Source organism: Pleuronectes platessa, chromosome 11, assembly GCF_947347685.1.
Source record: "Pleuronectes platessa chromosome 11, fPlePla1.1, whole genome shotgun sequence".
Classification (NCBI taxonomy): Eukaryota; Metazoa; Chordata; class Actinopteri; order Pleuronectiformes; family Pleuronectidae; genus Pleuronectes; species Pleuronectes platessa.
The window spans coordinates 18,563,775-18,590,375 of record NC_070636.1 but is presented as its reverse complement, the minus strand read 5'-3'; the positions used below and the strand labels follow the sequence as shown (position 1 = coordinate 18,590,375).

At 41.6% G+C, this 26,601-nt stretch overlaps 1 protein-coding gene across 2 annotated transcripts in view; it reads right to left on the bottom strand.

The window, feature by feature from the left end:
* Positions 1–26,601, bottom strand: part of daam2 (dishevelled associated activator of morphogenesis 2) — a 74,664-nt gene that overhangs the window by 23,363 nt on the left and 24,700 nt on the right. For both annotated transcript variants that reach the window (XM_053433832.1, XM_053433833.1), the window contains exons 4-13: positions 18,602–18,676; positions 14,613–14,707; positions 6,369–6,702; positions 5,693–5,803; positions 5,177–5,280; positions 4,402–4,468; positions 4,123–4,240; positions 3,866–4,004; positions 795–853; positions 424–608 (exon numbers count right to left, since the gene is read on the bottom strand). In XM_053433832.1, coding sequence (XP_053289807.1) covers positions 424–608; positions 795–853; positions 3,866–4,004; positions 4,123–4,240; positions 4,402–4,468; positions 5,177–5,280; positions 5,693–5,803; positions 6,369–6,702; positions 14,613–14,707; positions 18,602–18,676 — 1,287 coding nt within the window. The remainder of the gene's footprint in view (positions 1–423; positions 609–794; positions 854–3,865; positions 4,005–4,122; positions 4,241–4,401; positions 4,469–5,176; positions 5,281–5,692; positions 5,804–6,368; positions 6,703–14,612; positions 14,708–18,601; positions 18,677–26,601) is intronic.

Sequence of the window (26,601 nt, the reverse complement as noted above, 5' to 3'; positions counted from 1 at the left end):
CAAATCTAAGAGTATCTCCTCTGAATATTCTTTCTTGAAGAAAATTGTACTTTCTGTATTCATGTTGTTCTGGGTTTGTACCCGCATGGTAGAATGCACTTATATCGCCTTGGATATAAGCCTCAGCTAAATGAAAAGTAAAGTAATGTTATGTAAATAAACAGCTCAAAGCAAGTTAGAGTACAAATTAGATAAGAAGATGGATTATCTTGGGTAAACTTTGGAGAAGTGGAAAAATTCTAAATATAATTATGATAATATATGATATATTTAATCAATTAAATTCATTATCAATGGTTATTAATAAAATGAACACATATTAAAAAAAGCATATATGTGATTACAGAGCAATATATTAGTGGCTTGTACATTGTTTCGTGTGTCATATTGAAAGACAATATTGTAAAAAGCAGAACTGCTCACAGCTATGTCATGGATGCGTGACGATAGATCCAGGACTTGTTCCTTGGCTGAGCGCAGCTCCACACCCTCACGCAGTAGCTTGTCCTTCATCTTGTTCAATGTCTTCATCATATCATCCTTTTCTTGGGTCTTGGTATCACATTCCCGCTCCTTCTTCTCTAGTTTAGCCATCAGCTCTACATGATCTGAAAGGAAGCAATGGCACCAACATGTGATCACGTGATGCAGATTCATATAGGTAATGTACATACAGATAGGCAGGTAATGATTTAGAGGCAAAATATATTTGAAAAACTTGACTAATGGAGATAAAATGCACAAAGCATTATCTCTGTTAACCTGCAGAGTGCAGTGTATCAAAGACAGTTTACCTTTCCTGAACTTTTCTGCCTGGTCTCGCCACTGTTTCACCTCATTCTCATTGACCAACCTGTAGAGCAGGCAGACACAAATAAGAAGCAGGAACAGATAAACAAAGTGCAGCCTTTCACAAAATGCTCGCAACTGCCGTCCAACCAAGTCAAGCTTCCACTTTTTAAAAGGGAAATTGCATCATTGGATTTGAGAACAATTGGTCCCTGACAGTAATTGTACTTTATTTTGGTAAGAGAGGATCAGATTCATTCGCAGCATTGACTGGGTTGGTACAGATTGCTCTTTTAAGCTACACAGTGTAACATTAGTGATAACATAAATCCTGTGTGGCTGGAATCAATTCAGTTATGAAGTCTGGCATTTAGTTCTGCCAGAGGCTTGAAGTTAAACAGGGTTACGCTGCCGTTGTGTTATTGCTGAAATGTAGTAGTGACAAATGAGTGTTTTTGATAATGAAGTAATCAGAAAGGGAAAACCATGAAGGCAATATAAAAGCTGAAAAGTGAAAAATGGGAGAAATTAACTTAGATGAATATAGTGGAAAGTGAAAACCTTGAGCCTCGGCCGTTGCCATAGCTGGAGTGGAGAGAATAGACATGTTTCAGTGTCACTAAGCAGAGTGTGTAAACAAAGAATAAGAAAGAGAGTGAGAGGCAGAACTACTTAGAACAAACACAGCTGAGTAGGATGCCAATGAGGATCAAGTTACACGTGGAAATCCACAAGGCCATTTTAAGGTAAATTGGTCATTAATCAGTTGTCGGTGCTCTAAGTGCTGGTGTTAGTGAACAGGACAGTTTGAACTTGATTACATAGGACTGTTTTAATTAGAGCTCCAGTAACAATCAATGGATCCAGCTCAATAAAACTAAAAGACACAATGACTTTATGTTGAATAGTCAAATAAATGCCTTCACATAGCTGTGGAAAAAATATGATTTGTGCGAGAGTGTTAATTTTGGGTCACGCACACGTGTGAATAGTCAGTCGTCGTCATGGTAACCGCAGATGATGAATGACTTTGTCTCCCAGTTGTTTTAACAGTTGTTTTAGGGCCCTCCACCCACCAACCCACCCACCTACCTACATTCAACTCTCGCTACGAGCTGCGGCACGAGACTGTACGTATTCACCCGATAACAGTCTGGGCCTCCGGCACAGAGCTAACACAATGAGGAAATCTCAGTTTATGCACTATTTTTCCAGGCACAATATAGTCAAGGATAGTTTATGGAAACACAGCCATTGCTTGGCAGTAATGTAAAGCGAGGGCTAGGTTTTGACCGCTGTGATGGATCTGCAATGGACACTAATGGACGTCCGGGCGGGCGTAGATGCAGGTTTGCTTTCTGCACGCTGTGGAAAGAATTACACTGGAGTGTGCTGATTGCACAAACAATAGAGGAATGAATTAGCGAACAAAGTAGGAGTTTGCTGGGGCCAAGTTGACAAGGCTACATATTTTATGGTGATTTCCCCACTGAGACTAGACACATTCATCACTGAGCTGAGAAGTTGAACAGAAATAACAAGAAGGAGCAGAGTGGAGGAGAAAGAAGATGGTGAAAGAATAAAGAATGACAGCATGTTGACTAAAAGAAACTGAGGTCCACTGGTAGAGGAAACACTAACTAAACGTGTTTTTATGTACAAAGCTCTGAATACCATCCTTTAAAAATACCTAATCTCTTAAAATATTCAGACATGTGTGTATATATATATAAAATCAGATGCAGAAGTCTTCTGGTTTGTGTATTTAGTTTGACCAATCACGTTTGAGCAGTCTTTGTGGTGGGGACCGAAAGAGGTGGAATATATTGAAAGATATTAAATACATCTGCTATCTGACTTTTTTCTTTTATCTGCATTAATATACAGATAACTGTTAATACAGATTATCCAACTGTGTCTGGACCCAAAACACATACAAAAAGTTTAACTTTTGTTTAATGTGGAGAAATGTTTGACTTGGGCTGTGAACCGTGTACAGTCCTCCTACTTCACGTTGCAACATTGCTTACTCAGATTCTGCGCACGATTCCTTGCTGCCACCTTCACTCAACCACCACCTCTGTCATAGGTAAAACAGCTCGAAATTAAAAAACTACAGACTGAGAGCGGTAAATCTACACCGTAGCTCTGATGCATCACTCATTTATTCCACGGCCTCTTTGCCCTCGAGCAGAGCCTCAATCATTCTGACATAAAAGTGCATAATGCTGCTATCAGGCTTGTGTTTGATCCAAGTTAGAAATTATGCTGATTGGATGCATTAACCACAGGAACTTTCCATAAATGAGTGTGTTTACAGCTTCAAAAGGATAATGAGAGACTTTAAAATCGAATTGGAGGGGAGCACCGGAACTCCAGTGGATAACAGTAGTAGTGTCTTCAAATGCTGAGTAAACAAATGATAACAATTACTAACAGTTGACATTTAAATTTGTCAGAATATAGTGTGTGACCAACTTCCTTAAACAAGCTATGTCGTCATTTTGTTCACTGCTGTATAGAAATCAACTGTGTGGTTCCAGAAGGGAAAATCTCATACATTCTCTGAATAGAGTATCAGCCATAATATTTTAACCATCCAAGGTAGACTCACCACAAGCTACGAGATTGTGAAACAATGTTATATGCTCCTGTAAAAGCTAAAGTCTGAATAATATCAACTGCTGTGATTCACTACACTACCCACCATCCAAACAATCAGTTGTAATAGCAACGCCTCTGATTGGTGGAGCTAGCCTTTACCATGGAAATGTTTACCACAAACACGAAAGAGATGTATCATACAATTAGTTCAGTGATTCATTATGTTTACCACAGAGCAACTGTGATTTCCCTTTCTAAAATGCTGTGGTGTTTTTGTTTTTAGACAAATCACAACAAGGGACATTCAGAAAGGGATAATTCCCAATGGTTTATGATTGAGTGGTTTCCTCTCATTGTTCTAGTTAGAACTGAGCTAAGCTGTTCTAACAGTGGACAGTCACTTTGATGCTTTATACTTTACACAGTCTGTTTTTGTATGTGCTTTGGTTGCGTATTACAAGATTCCACTTACAGGCGAATGATGTTCTTAACACTGAAGTTGTCCAGAGGAGAGATGTCTGGATCCTCTCCCTTCTCATCCTGTAGAACAATCTGTTGGAGGATCCTGTCTAAGAGCTGCCAGTGCTGCAGGCTGCCACCACCGCGCTTATCTGGATGTGAGGTCACAGGCAGAACCAGTGAGGTAAGGCCAATTAGGTCATTATCAAAAGTTGATCTGATGAGCAGGTTTTTCACACCTCAGATACAAGAATATATGCAGCTACTCACATGGCATCTGCAGGCAGTGTTGTAGGATGGAGATGAGGTGAGGGTAGGAGTCTGAGTGGCTCAGCTTCTTCTTGATCAGTTCAAACATGGCACCGGCACTCTTGGTATCTACGTGGCTCTGTCAAAGGAATAAGAAGATAACCACTTGTAAATGGAATTTTAAATCTGATATCTATTTTGGCAAATTGAGTCACACAGACAAAACAGTGTCATGTCTGACAGGATAACGTGACGACAACAAAATAGACTGTTGTCTAAGGGTAATTGTAGATTACTCACCATATCAAAACGTTTGGCCAGCTCTGAGTCATCCTCATTCCGCACCATCTCAAAGAAGTCCAAATGCCTGGGGAGAGAGAAGTAACAGCCGGTGATTAAAGAATTTTCTACGCCTTCGTTTAACCCTAATACTGCATTTGAAGGCCAAGAGACCTGAAGCAGTCTTTGACAGGCCAAGTCTGCACTTAACTTTATCATCTTAATACTGGTTACCCCTCAACTCTTTCCAACTAATGCTTGGAGTCTCAGAAACTCCATATATAAAGCTTAGTTAAATACAATGATGATTGACAGAACTTCAAGGACTTGTGTCAATGAAGTTCAAATACACTAAAAATAGATCTTAGTTTGACCTCTCAGATATAAGTGCCATCATTAACAAAGGATAATTTGCATTTCTGTATGCAAATCAAAAAATGATTAATACATAAAGTACATAAGTTCATGTGTTGCCCAGAACATTTGTTGTGCAATAACAATGCTATTACAGTAACTTATTCCTTCACATTCATCATACGCATGAGTCAAAGGTAAGGGTTACCACTTCCAGTACTTTTCTACAACCTTTAACAAGGCAGAGAGAGCCTCTAGCTGACCAAGAGGTTTGAACCCAGAACCTTTTCTACTGTGAGGTAACAAAACTAACCATCGCACCATACATTTTTTAAACACAAATCAGTGCGGTGTATGGGAACACAGGGGTGACATTTTTTTTATCTGGTCGAGGAGTAATCGCTGTACTTCATTGGTCGCTGTTCATTAGGCTCAGTCTCACCTATCCAGGGTGGCGTTTTCATGTTCTCTGAGTTTGTCGATGACCGGCTGGATGCCCAACATCAGGAACTCGTACCTTAGGTGGAGGCGAAACTCCAGGTTGTCCTGGAAAAAGTTAACAACAAGACAGGAGATTGTTATGAATCTTATCTGCAAAATACTGAGGAAAGTTTTACAGGTGATACAGTCTGTTTAGAAGGATGACAAATCAATAGAGGACAATCAATGGCAGTGGAAAACAGGCAGTTGCAACTTTTATCAATAAGCACAATAGGATTAAAATGATTTATGTGGTTATAAAATATTACAATCACCGAACAACCCCTAATGAATTCAAACTAACAGGCAACTGGGCTGCTAGCTGTTGCTTCATCTTTACTGTACAAACAAAACACTTGAATGTAACTTTTGCAGAAAATCTGATCTGATAATTACCATGACTTATTTTACTGCTAGATTCAACTAAGTTTTTCTCAATAGACTGACAGTGTTTTTAAGATAAGACGTTTACACTGACCTCCCCAGCTCCAGCGTTCAGCACAGCATTGATGAAGGACATGATGGCCGTCTTCAGGTTGACCTCGTCTCTGTAGCGGCCTGTGCTCTTGTCCAGTTCATTCAGTAGAGTCTAAATGATGAAGATTGACGGGAATATTAGTCGATGAACTTCTGTGACACAACATGCTTGAAAAGCTGGTAGCTTCTCACACCCTTAGCTCGCTCTGGCCCCCAGCATACTTCGGCAGCTTAATCATAACTCAAATCACAATTAAAAAGCCTCTTAGGTTCGGGATCACTCAGCCCCTGTGGTGTTAGCTTAGCACGAGGTGGTGTGATTTACCACAAAGCCCTGGGGATGTGTTAGATGTGGTTTGTTGACTCAGTCCTGCTAGTCACTAAAGCATCACACATTCCCTGACCTCCATAACTCTGGATGTCCTCACCTGGCTTAAATATGGCCTGTGTGTTGACTTAACCTCAGGCTAACAGTCTGAGGCGCTAAAGCACGAGTCTCCAACTAATCAAAATGACCACAGCTTGATTCATTGGAGCGTTGCACTCAAATATTGTGTCTGCCCTTTCTCATAGTCACATAGTCTGCACCATGTCTCCAGCAAAGGCTTCCCGAGTATGCGTGGAATGTTAGAGCTGTTTTCTCCTCTTTCGATAAAGATTGCCTCAGCTCCTCTCACCTGGAACCGAGTCCTCTCAGCAGCGTATTTCTGGTAGTGTGCCATGGCCTGCAGCACCTTCTTGTGTCCGTCAGGCACCAGGCACACTGCCCCGAGGATCTCCAGCACCGCCACTTTGGTCTTGATGTTCTCCGTCCGCAAGCTCTGTGAGATGGTGTTGATGCTCTGCGGGTGGGCCAGGACGTGAGCTCGGCCCTGAGAGTTGTTCATCAGGGCCTTGATGCAGCCAATGACCGAGGTGTGGACGCGGCTCTCAGACGTCTCGTAGTCCATGCTGCGCAGGAAGTTGAGGAGGCAGGTGAGGCCATCCAGCTCGATGAAGCGTGTGACAAACCTGATGGAGACATGGAGAACAAAGAGTATATATTAAGACAAGTATATTAGTTGAAAGGCACAAGTCTATGGAATGGCAAGTTAATTATTTTTCCACAGCTTGGCAGTACCATCCACAGAAGCAGTATAATAAACAAAATAAAAACCACAGATCGAAATATCACAGAGCTCTAGGTATCGAATTTACTGCTTTTTCTGACCAACAGTCAAAAACTAAAATACATTAACTTTACAATAATCTGTATCTAACATGTATAGATTAAAGCAGTAAGATTTTAAGGGAATCAGTAAATCATAGTTTCAATAAATAATTCAGAAATCAGTGGTCCTAATTGATTGTTAAAGTTAAGACTTACATTTGGTTATTTGTACAATTCAACATGGGCCAACATTTAAGTAGCAGACTCTGTGATTTATTCTGACTTTTAGTGCCTTAAAAAATCCTGATTCCTACATAATGGCTTTTGCTCTACCCGTCAAACTGAGCCAGCAATGATGGTGATAACATCACTAATGAGATCACAGGGGCTCATTTTCTCAATTCTGAAATTCATCCTTGTTGAATAGATAATTCACAGGAAAGTTACCTTACTGTGTCAGACTGGTGAGTTCCCCTTTCATAGACAAAGCATCCTAGCAAAACTGAGGTGAATCCTTTTTATAGATGAGGTAATGTATTAATTAATAATGTGGATAATAGATTATGTATTATTCCAAATAATGGAAGATAAAAACAGATGCCTGGCTAACTGGATGGCAGTGTGATATCCCATTGTCATATGTTGTTTGCCCAAGATGTTACAGCAGAGATGGAAAAAGCCACAGATAAATCAGATATTACGTAATTAAAAGGCTACAAAAATAAAGAATAGTTACTTATTATATATTTCAACTTTAAAGATTTGACACACAAATGTTATCTAAATTCCTGCTGAAAGCCCTTAATAGCTGAACCAATTAGAGGTCCAGGGCCTCTCTGGGAAAGAAGAAGATCTGCTGAATGACAGACGGGACATGTAAACATTGAGGGATGTCACATCTACTGAGTACACTGTGGGCTGATCTTCCCACTTGCTGAGATTCCAGATAGTTCTCATAAATTATTTCAAACAAATGAGGGCTTGTAAGACCAAATGAGAAAGAGGAGACAAGGACAAACAGGGAAGAGAAAAGAAGGACGGAGACGGTCTGAGAGTGGAGATTTATCGCCACTCATGGTAACGGATATGTTGTTTTGATGTCAAAAGCTTCATCGCCTCCCACTGCAGTCTTTGCTCAGGCAAGCATGCATAAAAAAACATGAACAAAAATGTAAATCATCCAATTATTTTCCTATACTCCCAACCACACATGATCAATCCCAGATTTCCAGTACTCACGTAAGCACTCACACACACACACACAAACACACACAGAGACGTTACCTGGCATGACCAGTAAATCTCTCAGAGATAATCCACTCATTCCCGGAGGCGCATGGATGAGATCAAGAAGATCATACTACATGCATGCATGCATACAGACAGCCGTCCTTGACAGAGAACCCAAATCATAGAGAACACACACAGGCTTTCAGCAGACACTGGACTTCTTGTTTTAGATGATGTCTTGGACTCCACTCGACACCAAGGGGACGAAAAATACATTTCCAATATATTAGATATGGCTTTATTATGATGTAAACCAGACATTGGAATCAAGGCAAGGTGAGACCGATCCAGCTGTTAAAAGATTCTCATCTCGGAGCAGTGGCAAGCCTTTAGCCTGTCAGACGAGTCAGGGGATAGTAATACGCCTGTGCATGCGTTACAGGGCCACCTCAGAGTCTCCTGAGTGCAGGAGAAATTAGGCTGAACATCCTTGTGATTAATGCATGGAAAGCAGAGGGTGAGAGTTGCTGTTCTTGGAGCCTAGATTCAAAGGGATGGTCGGGATTCAAAGCTTCGCTCGTTGGCTTCTTCGCTCTGTTGGTTTGCAAGGAGCTCGCCAGAAAAACACACACACGAGCATCATCACCCAATGCATGTGCATATACAGTGGAAGTGGAAGGGCAGATGCATCCATGCAAACATACATGTGACAATCCAATGATATTCAACAGTGACTGATAATGTGCACTGTTAACTAAACCCAGGAAGCTGAAATCCAGCCACTCTCCCTCCTCCTTGTCTTTCATTCTCCCTCCAGTGAGCACTTCAATCAATGGATCCCATCTCCTCCGACTTTGGAGTCTCCTCTTGTCTCCTCCGATCCGCTGACATTCACGCTCAGTCGAATGGCGTGCAGGCCTCCTCTTTTTTTCCCCTTTTCTTTTCTCCCTCTCTCTTTTTTTCTGTTTTTGGAACAACCACTGCATTCTTGAAAACCCGCTGGGGTTGCGTTCAAGACAACTGCAGCATACGATATGAGCTTAGGCAGAGCTGAACAATACACAGGACGAGCCAACCCCATGCAAACACACACACAAAGATCTCCAGACAGACAAAAGAAAGACGTGTGGACTAACACTTGGAATGAGACAAGATTAAACACAAGTGAACAAAAAACGACTGCTATGTGCGTTGAGTCAGGGCCAAGCCTGGTCGCAGGTAATGTTAGGATAGCTGCAGATCAAAATTCTGATGGAACCCAGAGATATTTACTTTTATTATATCATTAAATGTTGCATGAGATCCATCTTTATAGAGACCATTAATCTCTGTTTATCAGTAAAGCGTAAAACCCCCTCAACCAGAGGCAGACGATAATCAGAATGAGTAGGACAATGTTAGAAACTAATCCAGATGCTCAGAAGTAAGTTCAGAAATTCATCCCAACAAAATGGTATGTTAGGGGTTTGAGCTACACAGACAAAACAGTCCGGCTCTTCAAACTAAGGATGACCCCTGTGTGGCAGACAGTCGGTCAAGAGTTCACCCTGCGCCATCAAAGCCTGACCACACACCTCCACACACACACAAACTCAATTGACCATATGCTCTCATGCCTCTCCTCGGTCCTGCATGTAATCACCACGTTCACACACACAGACACTTTACATCTCCTTCAAACATCCACTTACCTAACCCAAAGAACATGAACGCACGCGCACGCACGCACGCACGCACACACCTGTTCTACTATAAAGGGTCAGAATGTGGACAAGAACACAGGAAATTCTACAGAGGTTGCGGTAAAAACTAGATGATTGAGACACACAATATCACCACCACTCTCACTAAAATAAATGTTACTTGATGTGAAGCCCAGTGTGTAACTGTGATAAAATAAAAGGGCCGAACAAAGACTAATAAACAGAAAACTGACACACATGGACGCATATGTGGAGCTAACAGTAAAAGCCCTGGACACCATGCACATCTAACGTGAGGTAAAGTTGCATGGCATGGACAAGATGTTTTAATGGACTGGGTTTATCACTGAATCCACAAGGAGCAGTTTATATATGTTTATACTGTATATGTGTAGGACGCAAGCTCTGGCTCCTGTAACTTAAAGCGAAGAGCACACAGAGCCGTTAATCAAACACTTAAATACACCACTGATTTACTATTGCACTCTTATAACAATAGCATAAGGCTGTTGGACTCTAGATGGACAGTAAAAAAGGATAAAGAAATCCACTTTTCTGTACCACATTCTTTTTTTCTAATAAAAACCTTCCATTTGTCTTACCCACAATGCAACTTGAATGCATTGCAGACAGTCTGTATGGAGATTCAGGTGTGCTATGCTAGTAATGGCTAGCTAAAACTAGCCACATATAACGTCCACTCCAGCGACATCACTTGAGGTGCTCTATTTGAGCTGCAAAGATTTCCCCATCTCTCCCTTTGCTTTAAAATGCCTGTCCATTCAGCCCCTTCACCACCCCAGCCTCCACATGTAGGCTCAAATAGGGTTGAAAATATACACTTGGTGCCAAACTGCAGTACAACTCACCGACACCTGTAAACAGGCTTCTGAGGATTTTCACTTCATCAAACATTAGCTGAGAAAGTAGATGAACAGTTTACCTACCTGTTACTCTAGTGCTCTTAACAGGGGCAAAGAGGACGTATGTAGTTAGATGAAAAGCCAAATGTAATGGGGATTACAGTAAAAGCAGATTATAACCCCTGTGCCTCACGCCATTATTTTCCCCCACCCTCCATCTGTAGACACAAACCTGCCTGAGCGGCTGGATCAATCTCTTTTAACCTGCCTGTATCTACCCACCCGGCCCTCTCTTCTCTCCACTTTCCCCCTTAGGAGCAAAGAGTGAGAAATCTGCGCTCTGAGAGAAGCAAAAACATGGTTCCATCCAAGACCCCTTCAAGGTGCGATACTCCACTCCCCCCGCTAATGTAACTAGTAATATGTATAAACAGATATAAAGTTCACCCTCTTCTAACAGAGCCTTTGAGAGATCCGGCGGCAAAATGTTTTGAGTGATAATATTTGCATGTGGTGGTCGCGAATCGTCCAAAGGGTTATTGACACAGGAGCGAGGGGAACGGCTGCAGTCGACTCGAGTCAATATTCTTGCTGGAAGAGATCTGCGGACACAATGTGCCTGAGAGCCGTTCTGGGAAGCATCGCAAAGCTCCAATGACGTGAGCCCGGGACTGCAGTGCATCCTGGGCCAGCGCAGCCTCCGTGACCTCCGTGAAAATCGTCCCAGTCCTTTTGGAGTTATTCCACCGACGACGTGACAGTGATTGAGGGGCACGATGTTTTGGATAGAAGAATGCCCACACAGCAGGCTCATCAACGCAGACATAGAGCAGATGTGCAGATGACTCAGTAGGTCAACAGTGCTCGTGTAAGTGCACTTAACAGCGTAGTTAAAACACACTGAGCTCCTATGTATTTCAATATCTGGAAGCGAAAGTGCAATGTACACCAGGGCATGCAGATGTGATTCGACTACACAGCTGGCTGTGGCAGTTTGTCTTCACATACTGGCCCTCACATGCACACTCAGTCTTCTGTGAGTAAACATACATTCCCGTTGTGAGCGTTCAAGCTCGATTTGCCAGCTGATAAACAAAGCAATAACTGCTGGCAGGGGAACATTTTCGGCTGTAAATTCAAGTGGAAGAATAATTCAGCCAGTTTTCCGAGTGTCTCATTTTTTATGGCTGTTTATCACATCTGGGCCATTAAATTAGATGAACAATTATAGCTATCAAAAGCTAAATCCTGGTAAATGGGAAAGTATGGCATCACTCGGTTGTAGGAATAAGATCTGCCTGCTTACAAACAGTCAGGGTTCTCTGAAAAAGTGATGCGTTTTCAGTTGTGTTGTACCAAGTTATCCTGCCCTCATCAGTTCAGTTCCTGCATAAGTTGCTGTGCTTCTGACATGTTAAAACACAAAAGGACTGATACAAGTGAAGAAAGCTCTCTCCTAAGCAGATGTATAACATGTTTTAGTTTGACTTATTCCTGCTTGCGTAATACTTAATGATTTACTGGTCACCTCTTAAAGCCTTGATTGACGTTTATAATTAAACAACCTGAGAAAAAGACAGAAAGGATTTAGATTTAGAAAACTACAGCCACAGGGTAACATGTGATGAGGATCATAAGTAGGCCATGAAGTTACAGCATCACAAATAAAAAAGATGCAGTACCACATCAGTTTGAATTAGTTTACACAAAACACACATTTTAACATTAAGGGGATCTAATGAGGTTTGGGTGTTGGAAATGAACATGCACACTTTTAAATAACTTTTTTGTCTTTGTTCACATCACATTCCATATACGGTAACTTGCAAGTCACCTTGTCATTTCAATGCCTTATAATCTGCCTGTGAGTGAAAGTGACATCAGTGAGTGGCTTGTTGTCGATGATGTGCTGCCTTTGTGCCCTCCGCCTGGCACCCTGCACCCCAGCGATGCGCTTGGGTCCTATGGCCCTGCAGAGCGGGCTGAGGGCACAAGGACACCTCTTCACAACCAGACCCAGCTGCCTCTGTGAAATGCCAGAAGGAAGGAGGGTGGGGGCTGTTTCAGGCAGTCATCCAAAGGCAGGCATGAATCAAGGCTCAATACGGATGGACACCACCATGTCTCACAAAATGCCGCCATAAAGACAATATGCGTACACAAAGGGGATACAGAAGTGTCCCTTTCCCACAAAAGGGACACACTGCGTCTCTCTGTGTAGGATACATAAAGAGGCTGCTTAGGTGAGGTGCTCAGATGTCAGCCAGACATCTTTTCACCAATTTGTCACAAAGCTGAGACTTGGCGGGACATGAACACACTGCCCAGGCTTTCCCTGAACACCCATATTCTGTGGGACACACCTGCTACCCCCATCACCGCAGTACTTAAAAACATCTGCGGGCTAATGAGCTATAACTAACAGAATGGGTGCATTACTGTGTTGACCGAGTCACTTCAGCCCCCTTTGATGAGGTAAATTGAATACAGTTAATAGAGGGAGTGAAAGTGAATACATGAGAGAAAGGAAAACCTGGAAACAAGGTTGGGGTATTTATTCTCCTTTCTGACACGCTGGCATAACTCAGCAACCAGTTTTTTTACTGTGTCCATCACACCTCGATATGCATAACAAGTAAGTGTTCACAACCCCCCCCTCTTAACGTTAAACCTTATACCTTTCAGACTGCACTTTATATGTTGTACATTACTTTAAGTAAATATAACATATATCCTCTGTGGTTGATTATAAACACTTATTCCAATATTGGGCTAATCCTTTGTCTTGTTTTAGCTGTTTTAGAGGCATCATGTTTTCAGGTTGTCCATCCATCCCATTCTTGGTAACACAATATCTGAAGAACATCAACATGTGTAGGGAATTTTTCTAGGACTCAAAGATTACCCGACAGGATCTCATTGGTATCAGGTATAGGTCACAGTAACCTTATACGAGTCTGGAAAATATATTTATGTAGACTGAAACTGCACTGGTTGGCAGAGACATACAACCACTGTGCAGTGTTTCTAGTTTGTGAAGGGTGTTGTTATAACATAGCTTTGTGCATAGTGTTAAAATATTAAATATAGCTAAAGCAATTAGTGTGAGCTTTTCCATACCCATATTTAACCGTTGGGATTTAAAAAAAACACTTCCATCCATGATGAAAGCATATACTGCAACATCATTAAGAGGAGATCATTCTCCACTGTATAGAATACATTCATAGATTAGCTTTATGTACAATTATCGTTTAAAAAAAATAAGGTTAACCTTGAAGGGCTGGAAACAGCATCCTTTCTAATGACTTCCTTGTTAGATCTAGAAGCAGCCTCTGGCCAACCTTGTTTCCAGGATGAGTGGTTTGAAAGCCCATACGTACAGAGATACAAACACAATTATGGTTACAGGCGTGTGCTAAAACACACACAACCCAGACATGACCCAGACAATTAAACTGTCCTGAGTTTTTTTGTCCTTCTGCAAATTAGTCCTGTCACTTAATAGCTCCCCTTGAGAAAACTCAACAACCCTAGTTCGGTCCAGACCACTGCATCACACAACTGGCACGATTGACAGCTCCAAAGCAGCTGCTGACGTGACGTGGAGAGACAGAGGCAGTTTGTATTAGCGGGTTGTCCAACGTCCTTGAATGTATCTTATTGGTGATGAGTGAGCCTAACAGCTGCAGTGTAGGGGTAGACAAACTTGAGTCTAGATATATATAAATATAATCTAAAAATATATTTAATTGCTGGTATTTCAGTTGTAAGTATGTAGGACCCTTTGCCCTGACAACAGAAAGTGATATCTTTACTGTAGCATGTTACAAAATTAACTGGATTTAATATGTGTGAAATTTCCTCAACAAGTCAAATAGTAGGAGTACATGACGGATAAGGATCACACCATACGATACTCAGAATGGTCAGGCAGCAGAAGAAAAGTGCTGGTAAACGGGGAGATTCACTCACCTCATTGGCTGAGTCCGAAGGGCTGTCTTGAGATCTTCCACCACCTTGTTCCTCATTTCCATTTCCTCCTCATCAAAAGCAAACAGGGTCTGCATCTGCAAAAAAAGATTCATACTTCTGAATTCTAGCCCAACCGTAGCCCCCACTGGATGCATTACTTATTGGCATGCACTCAGATTTTTTCACTTTTAAGAAAGCTTTTTGTTGTTCCTACTAGGTCAACCTTAATCATAACTTGGCTGCAATATGACAGCACCAGTACAAACTCCAAGTAAATGTGCTTCTGTCACTTAGTCCTAGCAGCACACAATCAGAGCCTCATTCATAGGCTGATGTTTCAGGCACCACAAATCTACAGTTCAAGTGTATTCCCTCTGTACTTTTATACGTCTTTGAAAAAACTGTTTGAAGTTATAGACACAAGCCAAAACAAGCCATGCAGACAATTAGCTCCAATCACGCTTTCAACAAAAAAGGGTGATTAATAAAAATACACATAGACCAGGGGTGTAGTGTTAATGCATTTCTACATCACTCAAATGCTTCCCTCAACAACATTAAAGAGCTACTGTGCTCCCATTAGTCAGGGCCATAGGGCTTCTGTTTAGCCTCTGCAGGCTTTTTTCCATGTCAGCCCACTGCCAAGGGCTAAGGTTCAAACAATGAGTGGTTCACTAGTGGAGAGATCTAGTCACAGTGGCAGTCCATTGATTTGCTTAAATGTCACCCTGTTTTCCAGCCTTTAAACCCTTGAAAAAAAGAAGACATGCGGGTCAAAAACAGGGTGGAAATATTCTCAATATGACTGCTTTGGACATACTGCACCCACATGGCAAACTGGAGCCACCCCATGTTTGACTACCTAACAGCAGCTCTGGTCTGTCCAGTGAGCGAGAGTGTTTAATCTAGAAACAGCGCAGTCAAAACATCCATCGTGTCAACTTAGCCTCAACTCCAGATGGTTCAGGGACCATGTGCCAAGAAGTAAAAGCTCTGGCTCCGGTTTCTCTCAACGAATATGCTCGTAGTCAATGGGAAGTTGGATACAACAAGTGTTGGAGCGAGTGAATGATTTGGTCGTGCTGCGAGCCAGTTCACCATGTCAATGAGTCTGGCCAAATGACTCCTTCCTACATCTGTTATTTGTCAGCTCATCTAACCTGTGGCCAACATTCACATAAGGATATTATTAAAGCTGGTTGGTAAACCAGCAGAAGGCATTTCCCTAAATCCTTATTATGGGAAGAGCCCCCTAGAGCCAGAACTGCACCTTCAAGCTAGTCGTCAGTGCGTCGTTAACTGGGTGAGTGATGAGTGCAGCTCATCAAAACCTTAATTTCATCCATGTGCGTTACCAAGGCTTCCAGTATAAAAAGCATTTGTTTAAAATAAATGAAGGCAAAACAACATTGTTTATTCACTGAAATTGCCCTGCAAAGTCAGACATAGGCACAAAACCTAATTAAGCTAACAAAGTACTGGCTGTAACCGAACTAATATCCTGTTGTTCCCCTGTGGCTAAAAACTAACAACTGAAATTGAGTGTAATGATGTGACTGGAAACAAGTGGATTAACTGTCCTGTTGAAAGACATTAAAATCATAATGTGGTAAAAATTACTAATATCTTTTCTCCTCCCAAGCTTTTGTTTGATAGCTTTTGAAAACTGAACAGAATGTTCAGTTCTCAAGTGGAAGAAATTGTTTGACTAAGTGCTAATGAGTTGAAAAAAGCGTGTTATTTTAATGTAGAACATAAAATTGACTTGGGTCAATAACACAAAGGCAGGTTTTCTCCACTACCTAACTGACTGATCAATGGCCCCAAGGTTGTGTTAGCATTTTGAAATGCTAGCTTGAATCCCTATTTTGAGGTTGTGAGGTGCAATTGTGATTTCTGTGCATTTATTCACATCACTGATAAATTATAGGCCTTTCTCCTTGCCATTGTTTTGGATCTCTTTTTCTGTCCATCTTCAGAAAAGCCCATCCAGGTGGGCGTTGTGAGACTCCGCACACGAGCTAGACACAGCAGGGCTGCAGAAACTCTTGTCATTGCACGAGGACATTTCACTCATCACTCAATGGCCAACAAGAAGCCCCAGGGCTCTGACATGCTTTTATGAATGAACATCCAAGATGCTGGTTGTACACTAATCTCTCTGGGCGGCAAAGCGAAAATGAGCTCATCCAGTAAACTCGGCTACTGTGGAAGGGGCTGTCCCTGGTGAGTGAGCTTGTATCTGTGAGCCAAGCTATGAAGTCATGGACAAGTGGAGCACCTCCAAATTTGAAAAATGCTCTCTTGTCAAGATTCTGTCTGGAGCACAGTGGTGGAGCAAATGGAGGACTGTAAGTGGGGCTGAAAAAGTGATTCAGGAAGGCGAGGAAATTGGTTGGAGTTATGGTGAATAAAGGAGACGTTGCTGAAGTGGGGCTTAAACAAGAGACTACTTGTGCAACAAAAGGGAATAGGGGCCGCAAAAAATATTTTCAACAAGTTCTTTCATCTGTTACAGAGTCGTAAAATCGGAATTGTCTTTTTGAATGGAAAACCAATTCTTTCAAGGATTTAATTTCAGGTGTTTCCAGTGAAAATCAACTTGTTTTACTTTCTTTTCTTCAAACAAGGTTCCCCTACCTCCTATACAGTATTAGTGCAATTACTTATACTGACAATGTTTTAAACCAGTTGAATAAAATTGAAATATCTTATACCAGCAAAATTTTACACTAGCTTTAAAGCAATGCCAACATTTTAAAACTCTCCACATACCATATATCAGACTATAAACAGATGATTTGCAGAGTGCAAAGACCTGCTTTACAGTAGTATGGCAAAAAGAAAGAAAAATAAATGCTCAAACATAACTCTGACAGTGTGTCTGACATCTAATAGCACAGAGGCACCGCTACAGTCCCTGCGGATTTTAAGTTCTTGGCAACTTACAAATCAGTGCTTTCCCTTTACCTAACTCAAAATAAAGTTTATGTCTATGTGAGTCTGCGTTTGTGCGTATGTGCAGTCTAGGCTTTAAGAAAATGGCAGAAAAATACTTTCTCCAGAGCTCAGGTAGCGGTGCTCTGTTCAGAGGTAACTCCTTCTCGTCCCATGAACAAAAACAGCTGTTAAAAATAGCAACATTCACTGTAGGTTGTTGGCCCAGGCATGTTTGCCAGAACAACAAACAAAATAGCAATAAACAGATATTAGTTGCAATTACATTTTGGCCCTAAGTTTAAGGTGGTCTATATAAGCTATTGTTGAACTGTTTATCTGACCCATGGCCTGGAAAGATTGGTAAAAACTAGACTACATTAACAAAATCAACCAACTGAAATGCGGAAAAATTCATTACTGAAACAAGCGGCTCTTGCTAGACTGTCTCCACTATTAACTTGTAAGTCTCTAAGTTTCACATTTACTTGTCATCTTTTAAGTGCCACTCCAAAAAAAATGTCATGTTTTACGATTTCTAAACATTTGGGGGCCAACTCGTCGTCTACATATGGTCTCAGGGTCAGAGGCCATATGCAGGGACCAGTCAATGGCCAAATAAGATAATCTTACACAACAGCAGTAACTGTATAAAGTATAACTGAGATCATGGAAGAAGACAGTTTTTTAAGTGGTATCGTGTTGTTTATATTGGCAGCGACGAAGGCCAGAAATAATGAATCTGGTCATCCTGGCTCTGCTCCGTGTCTTTGACAGTCATTCCCACTGACTCGACTGCTGAGTGTCTAAATAGCCTGTTTGTCATCACAGTGTGTGTGAATGCTGGGGTCACAGCAAAGGAATGTGGTTATGCACTTATGACAAGGAGTCAGCGGGGAGATGATAAAAAGCGAGCCAAGAGAGAAATCTGAGAAAGAATGGCTGAGTGAACATTGACCTCTCAGAAGTGCAAGTCAGAAGCCTGAAGTAAAGTTAAACACGCTCTCTTCAAATAGAGGGAGACAGACATTCAGACAATGAATTTGACTTACAGCAGCCATGGAGTTGATGCGGTCAATGTAGTAGTCGGGCCAGCTGGTGGCCAGCTTGTTGGGGTCCTCTTGCTCCTGTGAGTGGACACAAAGACAGACTGAATCAAACCCAGCAACATTAAATCAGCTTTTACACGCATCCACACTGGTCAACATTTCTCTGTTGCCCTTTGAATGGAGCTTAGGTGGATACCTAAATATGAAGGATTCCTTTCCAATCCCACCATCAAAACTTTGACTGATCCTTTTTCTAACAGGGAGAAGAAGCTGTCATTGAATACGTTAAATGGACATCAATATTCTGACCTCTGACCATATTCTGAATAACACCGTTTTTGAATGCTTTTGACAGAGGTCTGGAATCAGTCTATTCCTAATGATTATGATGCCCTGACCTTTCCTGTAGAACCTTACTGGGATTTTATTCCATGACAAGTTATCTAAAGGACAGAATGATTGATTTAAATGGAATTTGATGAGAATATTCATGTTTCATATTCATGTAACCCAGTGAGTTCTCTATAAGATGCAACATCAGCCCCAAACTACTTCTTGTGCACCAGGAACATGGGCCAACTAGACGTATGCTGTTCAGGTGGCCAACATTTTCCATCGTGGACACCATCATGTTCATTACATCCAACATGCGGGTTGACTGTGATGAACCCTGCAGCCTCTTTGGGTTGCAGTGGCACTTCTGCAAGGGAGCTACTAAAATTTCATACTTTTTTACTTTCTGCTTTCTACCTTAACTCCATACCTCAATATCCACATGAAGCCTAAATGGATCGGCCAGTGCAGCCCATAACACTGCTCACTTGTCTTATATTGCACAGAGATAAAATAGCCCGTCAGAGATATAGTTTGTCCAGAAAAATCCGGGGAAGCGTGATGACACGAGCAAACCAAGGCACAGGGGAATACTGAGACCACGTTCCTCGTTTACATCTGGTCTTGTTTAGCTTGGAGAGCTTGTGGAGCGTACTGGTTGCTCTGTGTGCATGTCAGCAAGGGGTGAAATGAATAGTATGCCACATTCGTGTTAAACTGGTTTTGCAATATACAAGAGTAATCCTATACCAATGCTTTAAGTGTATGTTTCTTCAAAGGCCCTTTCTTCAATACACTCAGTGGGAATTCAGGGTCTTGGCTGTATTCAGGGTTGAAGAGACTTTTTTTTCTTCTGCTCTGTCATGTATTGAGTGTGAAAGCCATATTACATACGTGCAAGAGCTCATCATGTCCTTTTCTGTACCCTCTTTATATGGAAAATCTATATTTTGTGCCAACTAACGCCTTCATTTCTAAAACGATAATTCAATATTTGCATTGCAGCACGACAGACAAAAGCAAATGAAATTTTGTGTTGATTCAACCAGGTGAATTATTTTATTGTGCCAGGACATAAAATCCTTATATTTGCTCCGGTAACCTAAATAAACTTCGAGAGCTAAACTGGGCAGCAGAAACAGCAACACTTAAATGCATATGGCTGGGCTGGTGTATGTGGATTGCGGTCCTTGACCAGCGTTTCTGATCTGCAGCATTCTGTGCCAGAATTTGAGCTGAAAGCTAAATCGCTCAACTGAAACAAAAACAATAAGGCTCACTGTACCACTCAGCTTGTGTTTTCCACCATGCTGCTGACACACTCAGGACACAATGCCAGACAGATCCTGACGCTGAGATTAACAACTTAACTGCCTCGCTCTCCGGCCCTTCAGCCAAATTACAGCTGCCGACACACCCTCAAAAACATGTCTAGTCCAATGCAACATTTACTCTGGCAGTTTCACGAGCCCCAAAAAAAAGCAAAATACTGTAATTATCGTCTCGTTTTGGCGCAAATGAAAAAATCCCGACAATGTAAGGTTTGTCTTGGGGGTCCTAGGCACATTTCCTGCATATTTACCCTTTAAATGGAAATTCCAGGAGCTGCAGTGATGCTAAGTTTGTTCTTGTGCACTGCTTGCATGATCAGACCCTTCTGGGAGTTAATCACATTTGATGACTGGTATTAAAATCTTATGATAAGACGCCAGTTTCCATAGAGTGGAGCCTGGATTAAAACAAAAGTGCAAACCCCAGACGACGTTGGATGTGGAGTTTGGCTGTAAGTGCACACATTTGAATGAAAGTGCTGAACACTCATGTTCAGAGAGATCTTCTGCTTTTGGTTTTCTGGGTGAAAACATCCCCGTCGCGTGCTCCACTGCAACAGTTTAAGGTCAAGCCCATCACTCTATTACAGCAATTACACACTTTCACTATACCGTACATTCCTTGTGTCTGGTGACATTAAATATGATTTACAGGAGGACAAGAATCCCCAAGAGTGTATCAGCTATATTTGCTTAAGGTGCTCCTCTTGTTACAAGCATCTGTTGAGGGATATATATTGTTTCTGTGAAGACTCAAATACCTGACGAAAATACACACTTCAAGAATATGTCCCCGTGTTTTGGCAGACGCTTACATTTGGGGGGGGCACCTGTTGAAAGAGCAGATGGAATTACATATTTCCGCACCCCTGCTGTCTTGTAACATGCCGCCTAAAAGATTTCAAACTTCCTCAAATGTTTGCACTGAGACGATAACTGAGCTCAGACACTTTAGGAGTCCTACAAACATAGAGAATACATTTTAAGTCATCACTTTAGGAACAACAGGGGAAAGAAACACGAAATCCTCCATTTGCCATAGTTGCATGTTAGGAATTTGGAAGGGCCAGAGATTTTAACTTGTTTAACTCTAAAGCTTTCAGTCACTTACACTCTTAATAATGAGCAACATGTCTGCACTGTGGTGCAGTGGGTAGCACTGTCACAGCAAGAAGGTTCCTGGTTTGAATTCTGCCTCAAGCTTCTCCTTGTTCTTATTCATGTTCTCCCCATAGGTTTTCTCCGGGTACTCTTGCATCCTCCAGCCGTCCAATTAACCAAACACCCACTTAATGTCAGCAGGGATTGGCTCCAGCTTTCCTAGCCACCCTCAAAGGGATAAGGGGTATGGAGGATGGATGGATGATGTGTAGGAGTATATGAAATAGTCCAAAAACGTATGGTGTTTCACTGGCTGATGACTCCACGCTCCTAACTCCATCATGTGCTTTGTCGTAACTCCTATTTACATCCATGTAAGCATCTTCTGCACATCAGCACATTTTCACCTTCAAGTCTTCCAGTCTCTGTACTTTGGCAGACCAACTTGTTCTCATCCATCCTCCGAAAGCTTTTCAACCGCTCTGGGTCTCAGACAGGCTTCTGATCTATACATTGGCGATCAGCGAAATGTTTCCACAAGGTCTCCAGTTTCTCTGGCAATGGGAGTTCTCATCGGGCTTCAAACACTCTGTTCCCATGTGCTCAGAGAGGCCCGGGGGGACCCTGGCTGCGATGTGGGGACTTTCATGAGCCGTCCAAAATCATGAGCGCAAAGGCAAGCAGCACAATACAGAGTGAAATACCCTATATTCAAAGAGCACTTCATGGACAAAAGGAGAGAACTGCAAAAGCCTGCATTTAAAGGGGGAAAAAAGCCCTGCAAAAATAATTTGTCCTTGGCAAGAAATTATAAAAAAGACCTGAATGTTGTGTAGTCACTTCTAAAATACAACACAGAGGTTAATTTGTAGACCAAAACAAAAACGCACATAGGTTTTTCAGGTTCTCCTGCCTACTCCCACAGTCCAAAAAACATGCAAGGAAGGTTAATTGGAGACACTGAATTGTCTGACTGTGAAAAACGTTGTATGTCTCTGTATGTTGGCCCTGCTACATGCTGGCAATCTGTCCAGGGTCCACCTGCCTCTCTCCCAATGTCAGTTGGGATTGACTCTAGATACCTCTGCGACCCTCAAAGTAGAAGTGGTATAAACCATTAAATGCAGCCTTAATTCCGCTAACTATTCCAGAGGGATGCCTTTATATGCAAAGAGTTTTAGGCACTAAAAGTAAAGTGAGGATGCTTTAAAAAAATAATGCCACGGATTTTTGTTATTAATCACTTAACTTTTGTTCCAGGCATCTTGGAGAACTTGGAGTACTGCAGATAACTAAATATGCTAACACAGAGATTGAGAATAATACTAGTTTAAAATGCAATCATCTCTTTGGCAATATCGAATGTACCAGAGTCAAATATTCAGGCAGAAATGGAACCCACTGGATTCTCCAGTGAAACAAATATTTATTTATAACAAAAGTAAATTATGTTAAATATTCGATGTGCAAATTATTCATATGGTAGCCCCTGTCTAAGACAACGTACACGGGCCATCCAGAAACTTATCCAGAAACTGCTGCAGGACTTTGTTACAGGAAGCCATTGGGATGCATTAACTGTCATTTAAGTCAATATTTTCCTCATATTCTCTGCTCCAGCTGTCATCACAAATATTCCTGTCTGTGCAACGAGGGGGATTGTCCAACATTCCAAAGAGCCATTCCCTCTGCAGGGAATATTTATCTACGGAAGCCGGGATATAGAGTCTCACCTAGAGAGGCAGGAAATGGACAGGATATTGAATTCTGGAAGATTATGTAACGCTCGCCATCTCTGACATGTAGCTAACATTACACAAGTTATAGCACGCTCTCAAGCAGTAATCTTTGCTCTGGGTTACATTAGTTTAGGTGATGGGGATAAAGCACATGTGGCTGATAATTGAAGAAATGTGCTTTGGCTTCTTTGGGAGGGGAGAACGGCATCAGCCAGCTTGTGTTAAGCGATGGCATTCCCATTGAAGCATATGAGAATAACATTGGATGATTTTGGACAGCCAAACAAATACTGCAGTAAATAGTATAATCCTATTTAAGCTACATTTAGTAAAGTAGAAAACAGATCTGTGCTATTTTTTTCAGTGTTTAGATGCTGGTGAAGAATCGTGTTTTGTGATCAGGGGCTGAAAACAGTGTATGTGTGTGTGTCTCTCTTTGTGTGTGCGTGTGGTCAGTGGAGCGCTACAAATATGAGTCAGGAGACCCTGTTTGGCTCCCGGCACTGAACGATTATCAGAAGTTATTAGATGTTACATCGTGTTCTCTAACTGGAGGCTGCTGGATAAGAGTCACGCTAGCAAAAACAATTAGACACACACACGAAAACACACACACACACACACACACACAAACACACTTACAGGTAGGAATGTGAGTAAAACATTTAAGTCATCCATCTCTGTTGACGTTGTATGCTGCACATATACTGTATGTAACCATCTCACGCTTGCCATAAATGCAGACCACACTCTCTCCTTCACAAACACACACGCACACACGCACACACACAGTCTGACTGGGTGGCTGAGATCAGTTGGTTTATGTTTAGTCTGAAGGCCTCCACAAGATGTTCGAGTTAGTCATGGTACACAGAGGCCATATTCACTAATTCTTTTACAGCTCTGCTGACTGATATTGGCCGAACACCCTAAAAGGACCTGTGTCCAATAAACTAAACAAACAGCTTTATTTAAACAATAACACAAGTTGATGTCGGAGCGCAAACTCATCATGGATGTAAAACATATATGTTCTAAAGACATTGAACGTCAAACCAAGCTGAAATCACTTACCGGAAAATATCACCTGGATATGAGGAGGTTAAGAAATGTGAAACTTGAAAATGTTAATTATCAATATGTCTAAAATATCCATTTTGTCTTAATTGCATCAATTTGGTAAAGGTGAACTCCAATTCATTTAGATTAAGACAATTTCACTAGGAAGAGCAGTCAATTGTTTTTCACGATTCATGAGTCTTATTTGTATACCTGCAAGAAAGAAGACATTTGGTGATATTGCCAAAAATTGTTCTTTAAGTGCTACATATATCGAATGAATCGAAGAATGAATAGGTTTGTAAGAGGCCTAATGATTTTTATGATTCCATGTTATGTCAAAAATGTATCTTGAAGTTATACATTTATTGAGAGTTTTTGAATAAGCAGTTAGCTGGTCAATGGGGCTTTTAGGCGTCTTGCAGCTTATTGTTTTGGTCCCTGTGAAACACTAATGTTACTTAATGTGTGATTCTGTCTGACGTCTCATCAACCTTGTTCCAAGCAGCAGCAGGACAAGTTTTTCAGCAAACGAGTCCTGTTAAAATGCCTGTGTCCAGAAGCGAAGAGCAGTCAGACAAAATTAGCAAGTTGCTAGAGATGAAAGTCTAAAGACCCCTGAGATGTTCTTCTCAGAACTTCAAAAAGACCAAACCACTTGTAAAAACTGAGTTTAGATGATGTTTTATTCATTAGATGGCCAAAACCCCAACTCAATGAAAATGCTTCTCTGTCTCTCTGTATGTAGCATGTGATCGCTATGTTAGCCACAAAAACTAAGGATACAACGTTGTGTGTGTGTGTGTGTGTGTGTGTGTGTGTGTGTGTGTGTGTGTGTGTGTGTGTGTGTGTGTTTCTAAGTTTTATTGGTTGAATTGGTTTCTAGACTCATATAACCCATTTTTGGTTGCATGTCCAAAAACTGTGTATGAAATGCCAAAAAGTAAATAAGTGCGGTTTAAGTTTTTTTATTAGCCCAAGAAGTAAGGGAACTTTCTCTGGCTAGAAAGAAGCATTTAGTCTTCACTTGAGGTGAACACGTACAATTTTTTATTTATAATATGCAGTTTTCACTGGACGGAAACAGATTGGCCATTGGCAACAATTTAGCGGTAAATGTGTTGGACAGTTTGTTTTGCAGGTGAACAAAAACTTAGTTTGTCCCTTTGTTGTGCGTACTGTTGCACCCTCCAAGTGTTATCTAACTCTAACAACTGGAGCAGTCGCTTGGCTGGAGGAAACAAGGGGACCAGTGTTTGTCGCCGACAGGAACGGCTAAAGGGAAATTCTGCTGTCCTCGGCTCTCCATTCCAATCACTCTCATGCTGTAATTCTAGGGAACACAGTGCAAGTACTGTTGATGTGTCTGAATAACCTGCAGGTCTTTCCTAAGTCTACGTCTGTCATGTCTGTGTGGGTATTTGCATGCGAGTAAACCAGTTGTCATTTCCCTCATTCTCTATTACATGTATCCATGAATAAAGAGTTTATTTGGTTTTTCCTTCGACTTTCCGCTGTGCACATTTACCCCAGTTTTGCTCTACATTTCCTTGGCTGGGCACACGTCTGTTTTTTTCACATTAGTCTTACAGGAAATTACTTCTGACTAAGAGATGGGGGGGAACAACAAATTTCTATCCTACCTTTGAACCTGGCTTATGTGCACACTGCAACCCAGTTTGGTTCTCATTTGCCCAAGCCACAGTCAAAACCCTGTTTCCGCTTCCTTTCACGACAGCACAAAGAGTCCTCATAACAATCCCTGTGGTTGCTTTAGTGAGATATTCAATAGGTGATATTTGAGTATTATTGAACTAGAGGCTCTCATGTGGGTTCACATGTGCAAATAAGGATTCTGCCAACAATTCAGTCCCCTATGATACAAAGTAATGTATTCAAGGGCAATAGCACATTGCAAGGCCAATGGTTATCATAGCGTGTTAAAAGAAAGACTATATGTCCCTCTTCTATTATATTTTACCCGTATTCCATTTCATTGCAAACTGTTGTGGTGCTCCAGCTTCCATCCTCGCCTTGACATCCCTCTAAACAGAAGGACTGCGCTCCTCGTCTTTTTCCTCGTAACTCAATACTGGCCTGAGTACAAGTACAAACTTTTACACATGCAGGTGCATACACCCCCCCCCCCCCCCCCCCCACACACACACACACCAGTGTGTATTTACTCCTCCTTTAAAAAGGTTGTCAGAGCATATCACATCAGCTAAGCTGGGCCTGCATGCCTAGGAAAGTGGAAGGAGGGTTAGGGTTTGATACTCGTCTTCCTTCCAAAACAAAACCTAAGCCAAATAAACAAATTAGCAAAGAGACACCAGGGTGGGTTTATGACTATCTGTTCAATTTGAGAGAGAGAGAGAGAGAGAGAGAGAGAGAGAGAGAGAGAGAGAGAGAGAGAGAGAGGGAAAGAGACTTCTTCAAG